At 37.7% G+C, this 7,408-nt stretch overlaps 1 protein-coding gene across 1 annotated transcript in view; it reads right to left on the bottom strand.

The window, feature by feature from the left end:
* Positions 1–1,230: 1,230 nt before the first annotated feature.
* LOC150102061 (uncharacterized protein CG3556-like) overlaps positions 1,231–7,408 on the bottom strand; it is a 31,627-nt gene continuing 25,449 nt past the window's right edge. The window contains exons 7-10 of the mRNA XM_090400888.1: positions 5,981–6,176; positions 5,710–5,884; positions 2,869–3,002; positions 1,231–1,386 (exon numbers count right to left, since the gene is read on the bottom strand). Of these exons, the coding sequence (XP_090257014.1) occupies positions 1,310–1,386; positions 2,869–3,002; positions 5,710–5,884; positions 5,981–6,176 (582 nt within the window). The 3' untranslated portion in view covers positions 1,231–1,309. The remainder of the gene's footprint in view (positions 1,387–2,868; positions 3,003–5,709; positions 5,885–5,980; positions 6,177–7,408) is intronic.

The following is a 7,408-nucleotide window of genomic DNA, read 5'->3' as shown; positions in this document are numbered from 1 at the left end:
TCATCATCATCATCATCACACTGAGTGTTTAATATACTGGTTGCAGATGATCTTGATGTTAAGAATGAAAACTACATTTTTTGTCAAAGGACTAGGAAATGGAGTGCGCTGTCGTCGGCAGATCTGTGGATAGGATTAGTGGTGATTGAAATTAGTTCATTTATGGGTAAGAGAAAGAGGATAGAATGGAGCCGTGAGGCATCCCTGTACTGGTGGCAAAGCTCGAAAGAGGGTGCTGCCCCCCGCTATGGCAGGCAGTGAAAGACCAGCAAGGTAACTGGCTAACTATTTACAGATGGTAGGAAGACCAAAGGAAGGCAGTTTGCAAAGCAGACTTCGATGTCAAACAATCGTTAGCCCTGGAACTGTCGACAAGGAAGACAATGCACGTTCCTCCGAACCTTTCCATGGCACATGTCCAGTGGGCGATGAAAGGCTAAGATATCAGCATTAGATTTCGATTGGTGGAATCCATACCTGTAATCTCTGATTTACTGGTGAGCTTTTAGGTAGTGAAGAAACTGGCTACAGAAATTTTAACTTTCTCCATTATTTTTGAGCGGACTGAGGTGATGGAAATTCATCGTTAGTTGGATGGGTGGCTTTTGTCTCGCTTTTTGGAATGGGTTGTATATGTGTTTGCTTCCTTGTGATAGGATAGGTGCCGTCTATAGAAGATTGAAGAGAACTGGCGTTAGCTCTGGAGCATAACGCTTGAGTACAATAGGAGAGATGTCATCGAGAATGTAGTGCGCAGGTTGTCTAATATTTTTCTTAAATCTTTTGACAGAAAATATCAGGAGTGAGTCATACGGTGCTCAGTTGCTGGCACGGAAGGAGGTGATTTGCCTGCGTCATCTATGCAGGATTTGAGCAAAAGATTGAGGCTAGGAGGTCAGCTTTAGTGTCACGAGATGGAGATATTTTTCTACTGCTGATACCTAGAAAAGCTCTGATTCGTTGATGTCTTCAAGCCTAAGCCATTATTTGAAGTCTAATGGTTGGAAATTGGCCACCTACCTGACTTCGGAAACTCTCTTAGAGCTGAAAAATCTCAAACTATTCTACTACAGCAGCAATGTCGGAACATTTATTTATTTTTTTAGCGTATTATTTATATTTATTTTTGCGTTTTTATTTTACTTGTTAAACTTTATCATATATATCTGGAAATGTTTTGGCTTTTCATTACAACTTTACTTTTCATCCAAGTTACAGATACAAATTTATTTCATGATACTACCCTACACATTCCCCATTATACCGCAGACCACAAACTCTCAGTTAACTTTTTTGTATGTCGTGTTTGTCAGTAGTTGTTGCACATCATTCCTGTGTACCACATCACGAACTTGTCGCCATCCTGAACTCTGACCTCCTGAGGTCCTATCCAAAAGACAAAGAAAAAAACTTCAATAGACGGAACATTTTGGGAAAATTAATCTTACCTTAAAAAGTATTAGTTACTGCAAATATTTCTTATTCTACACAAAAAATAACTGGAAGGGTCATTTTCCTGTAAATCCATTGGCAAATGGCATATTTGTCATCTCGCAAAGAAGTAGATTAGACGGGAACGACCTTTAAATATGAGAGTGGCACTAATCATATATTTGGGAAGAATTTATGGATAGTGATTTCATGGAAAAGGTTAAACTTTATTCTTAAAAGGAGTCAATTGTTTTCCCCAGTCAGATACCCTTAATTATCAAAAGGGAATTGAAGAACTGAGCTGACATATGAGTGTTATTTCCTTGATTTATGTAGTATTGATTCCAGTGGTGTATTAGTAGATTTGAAGTATCGACCTCAGAAACGTTTTGGGAATAAATAATAATAATTGTAGGAGAACAATTGTGGGAGAATGGAAGTATGCTTTTTTATGTAGTTTCCATCCTCGATTTTTTGTTTTTTTGTAAGCCTGTAGTATATTCGTACCGTGAACGGTAAAATGTAGAAAATACTGTACAGACAAATCATCAGGGATTACAAACGTTTTTTGTAATCCCTGATGATGTCTCTGTGACGGAGACATCATCAGGGATTACAAAATATTGGAAGTATTAATTAAAAAACTGTTTTTAATCCTTTCCCAGTGCTGATAATATTCCATTAAACCTCCAACATGAATTCTTCACAGCACGTAAGCCTCAACACACACATTCAAATTCAACTAAGTATGTTGGATGTCGAACGTACATTCACAAGCATCAATTTTCATTCGGATGCGAAACAAAAGCTTGGTGGTTTGAGAGCGAAGAATCTCTCTGTTGGATAACATATGGAATGGAAACTGCTGACGATCTTTAGCAGGGAGTCTTGCATCCCGTCTCCTCATAGAGGAGAAGGGATGAAAGACTTTTGAGAAAAGGGAGTGGATGGATCAGAGATAGATATTTTACTTTAAGATCTTCGATAACCACGGACTTTCTAAGTAGGGATCCTGATCTCCTTTTAAACATGCTTATCGTAATGGAAAAAACGGAAGTTGATTATGCCAAGCATATTCGAAATCCAGTTTCTTGCCTGCCCAAGAGATTACTGGTTTTGCAGCTTCTCGTGTAACGAAGTGAGTAATATTAATAGTCGATATTAATCGCGGCTTTATTAAATTAAATCTGTTTGGGAGATTATTAATAAAAGCACAACATTTAAAACAAAACGGGATGGAGAGTCTAAAGTCTGGCTTGTTGTTTTGTGTTTCTTTCTATCTCAATCCCGATTAGATTCATTTTCGCGATCATTGTAATGTCTGTTTGATAAGCATGGAATAAAGACATCAATAACGGGGACAAGCTTTCAAACTCCTTGAGTAAAAAATACCCTGAAGTTTTCCTTCTTAAAGCACAGTTAGTGGGATATCCTCACCTTCCACGCAACGTTGTAGCGGGGATTCTTTCCTTTGTCTGTAGAGCACCCATCCGAAGCAGATTTCTGGATCATTCTCGATTCCTGAAATGGAATAGATGTGAGGGCCGTATTTTGAGCCATCGTACTTGAACCTGAAAAAAAAGAAAACGTTCTATTTCAATCAACAGAATATATATATATATTATAGGATACATACTAAGGCAAATGATATGAAGTCATTAGCCTCTATATACAAGTCAGACGTGAATGTATTTCACGCGCATGATATATATATATATATATATATTAAGGATACCAAGTAATTTTATAAACTTGGTGTTTTTACTCCTTCTCCCAAGTAAGCAAAACAGTTAAGTTTGCGCCTGAACGAAGTTCAAGTCTAAAGTTAGTGCAACACCAGGCCAACTCGTTGTAAAGTTGGGTAAAGCGCTGATATATATATATATACATATATCATATATATATATCATATATATATATCATATATATGTGACAGAATATATGACATGTGATATGTGACATATATAATATATGACAGAATGATCATTGACTCGGTTAATATACATAGTTTTATGAAGAATTAAATGACTAGAACCGAGATTTAAGTAAAAAGGTTTTAATATAAACACACTACTAGTTTCGGCCTCTAACAGCCTTCTTCAGGTGACATTATAAAAGAAAAAACACTAAACATTGAGGGTTAAAAGACTATGAACATCATAGACAGTCTTTATACATAATTAGCATGAAAACGTTGTAGTTGTATTTGAAGCTGTTCTTTCATTTGTTGCATTGTTGGGAGAGTGCATGCTTGCTGCATCACGTGAACGCCAGTACATGATTACAGCTTAATGACTATCTGGGAGGTTGTAGCTTAAGTTGTTATTTAGATGAACAGGATTGAAGATGATTTCTCTAGATTCCACAATTTTTCTCTCTTTTTCATCACTGCAACGGAAGGTGTTAGTAGATTTTTCCCAGCAGACTTTGTGACTTTGGTTATCATCATTAGGATTAGCCGAGAAGAGGATATGACTTGATAATGCACTTGCTCGCTGGCTCTTGTAAGCAATGTCTCTCATGTGTTTTTCCATACGCATTTCGACAGATTTCTCTGTCTGCCCGAAATAAGGAATATCGCAGTCACATAATATTTTATATACACCAGGGTATTTGAGTTGATGATGACAAGGTTTTGGGTGGCTAATTAAGGAACGGATCTTTAGAAGTTGAGTGAACAAGGTTCTGATATTGTATTTTCTTAGAACTTTTGCTAATTTGTGTGAAACAGTACTTAGGTAAGGAATACATATATTGCCTTTGAAATTGCGGAATCTAGAGAAACCATCTTCAATCCTGTTCATCTAAATAACAACTTAAGCTACAACCTCCCAGATAGTCATTCAGCTGTAATCATGTACTGGCGTTCACGTGATGCAGCAAACACGCACTCTCCCAACACAACAAATGAAAGAACAGCTTCAAATACAACTACAAGGCTTTCATGCTAATTATGTATAGAGACTGTTTATGTTGTTCATAGTCTTTTAACCATCAATGTTTAGTGTTTTTAATTATTTTATAATGTCACCTGAAGAAGGCTGTTACATATATATATATATATATATTATATATATATATATATATATATATATATATATATATGATATAATTAGCGAACAAAAAAGAGAAAATGGTGATCGACTTAAGTGTACCAAATGATGAACGCATTTATTTGGAATTGTAAAATTCACTGGAATTTTTTTCACGTAAGGATTATATTAAACAAATGGTTCTTACCCAGTATTTTATTTTATTTCATCCAGCTCAAGTCCAGTGTTAATGTTCGATGAGTGTGCAGTTTCTCTATTTTTTTTTCCAAACCAAATCCCACTACGTTGGTATTTTATGAGGGCCTTCCAAATATTGTACGCTGATCCATTTCTAATACGAGTTGCCTTGTCTTAGAATCACCCGTGTGAAGTCTTAGAAAACTCTCTCTCATAATTCAAAGTAATATTCCGAATGTATTCTAAATGGAATTGAACTCCTTTTCCAAATCTTTTCATGACCTTTCGTGGGCTCATCTAGAGTAAGTCTCGTGCTCTCTCATTCATCACGGCATTGTAACCACTTTACAGATACAGTACGATTTTTTGATAAGCATTTCTACGGATCGTCGAGCCTTACATCGGCAGTCATAAAATCATATTTTCTACTGAAACTAAGTTATTTTTTTAAATGGCTGTTTGGCTTTTGCACATTACACAGACGACGACTGCCATTCAATGATTTCGAAGTCATTCTTCGGGGAACAAACGTCCTCTGAAGCTGGATTCAGGTGTTGCTGACAGTCCAGTCAGCTTCCCTGAGCTAACAAAAGTAGCACAAAAGGTTGACTAAGGATTAAAGAAAAGGTTTACATCAATTCAGAAGCAGTTACTTATTTTATTTCATCCAGCTCAGGTCCAGTGTTTTATTATCCAGCTCAAGTCCGATATTATTATTTTTTTTAAATAATAGCTAGAAGAAGTCAATCCATGGAGAAAAGGAAATGTGGCGTGTGTTGTGGTCAGAGTTGCAAGGAGAAGAGCTGACGTCAGCGGTTATTCAGAGGGAGAGTAGCTGGTTAATAAAAGGTCATGGGTGGTGGGAGAATGTTGTCTAGAATTCCTTTAATTAGGTCATAATTGCGTTAAATCAATACCGATAGGAAACAATTCAACTTCTCTTTCAGATGCGTCTGTGGGGGGCGGGGGGAGTGTGAGTTAGAGAGGAGGAGGAAGATAGTCAGAACTGTATTTCCTATTTCGAACCCAACAGAAGAAATCTTCTTACCTGAAGTTGGAATTCATTTTAGCAGAAGTCTTCATTATGTCTAAGAATGAAGTGTTCATTGCAACACGGAGCATCAGGTTGTGTTCACCATCCATGTCCTTGTCAGACCTAATGGCATATTCCACGTGGACTTTGGGTCCTACCCTCGTTCGCAATTCTTCGAGCATTTGTGTACCTGCAGGAAAGGTTTTTATTAGGCAAATGAAATTCTTCGCATCAAAACCTAAACAGATGGAAAAATATGTTTACGAGCCCACCTGAACTCACTCACCTGATTTTGTCTGGTTGATGTATTCGGAACAGCGGACATCCTTAAGGCGTAGCAGACTGGCTTCGTTAAGCGCTGGCAGTACTAAGTAAGTAGTCTCAAAACTGCCATAAGATTCGTTGTTCTTCTGGAGAGAGAGGTAATTTATTGCGGTATCTTTATCCCACTGACGTCCCTTAAGACCAATGGCAAAGAAGAGCTGAAAAATAACGAAACGGATGCTTGGACACCTTCTTAAAAAAATGGATATGTTAACTGGTTAGTTGGCTTCATGATTAATTACTGCTGCTCTTTCGCTTCTGTTATATGAATTGAAGTGTTATATTCTAGTATTGTGTTGTTGATTTGCTATCGTTTAAAATTACAAAAATCAATCTCCTCCACTTCCAGACTTCTAACACCAACAAGATGCTAACTACCTGCAATGTAAACCCTCAGTACAGTACAATACAGAGGTGTTAACATTAAACTGTAACTCCACAGACCTGTTTTTATCGGAAAAAGTATTGAAAGACTCGAAAATATGCAAAAAACGTTATTTTTATTATAGTGCTAATGAAAAAAAAAGGGGGGGGGCATATTAATTAATGTGGTATTTGATGTTGTGTAGGATGGCGATGTCTAGGATGTCGGCTGTGCCAGTTGGGCTGTGGTGGGTTGGTTCAGTGGGTCCGGTTACGACGACGTTGTTTAATCCTGAGTAACTGAAGAGGATGCCAACATTTTTTTTTGTGGTTCTGCTGTTCCAGGAGGGATGTTTGGAGTTTAAGTCCCTAGCGACGATGATTGATTCATTTATGCCTAGTACAGCATCCAAGTCAGAAAATAGCAGGGTCTTAGCGGGAGAGTGGTAGGCGGCGTAGATTTTAAGTCTTCCAGTTGAGTTTGTGTGGACTTCGACACCGGTGAGTTTTAGGTTGGAGGTTGGGGGGTTGAGTATTCCATAGTTCCTGATCTAGTTCCTGATAAATATGGCTGTACCACCACCTCTGTAATCCAGTCGGTCATTTCTATATAGTGTGTAGCCTCTCAGTTTTGAATTGTCTGCAGGTCTTAGATGAGTTTCATTAATTAGGATGATGTCATGGTTGTATCTGTGAGAGAATTCTTGAAGCTCCAGTGTCTTATTTTTTAGGCCATTGTCGTTCCAAGCGGCGATCTGTAGTGAGTCTGGGAGTAATCTAGTTTTATTCATTAACAAGCATTGATAAGATGGTTTGAGTTTCTTTTAGAAATGTTTTTGTGGAGTTTGGTGAAGGGTTTGACTTACTGAAGTCTTGAAGGATGGTTGCCAATGAGGCTGTGATGACTGTTGTCATGTTTGGAAGAATTTGGTCCTGGTGGATATCTTTGGATGAGCGAACTACTTCGGCGTATGTCCTGCTTCGACGGTGGCTTTCCAGACTGTTGGTATTTTCCATTTGTGAGAGA

Source organism: Typopeltis vanoorti, chromosome 11, assembly GCF_054136105.1.
Source record: "Typopeltis vanoorti isolate ZY-2024b chromosome 11, IOZ_Tvanoo_1.0, whole genome shotgun sequence".
In the NCBI taxonomy this organism is placed as follows: Eukaryota; Metazoa; Arthropoda; class Arachnida; order Uropygi; family Thelyphonidae; genus Typopeltis; species Typopeltis vanoorti.
The sequence above is the reverse complement of the archived record's forward strand: the minus strand, read 5'-3'. Positions and strand labels throughout refer to the sequence as shown.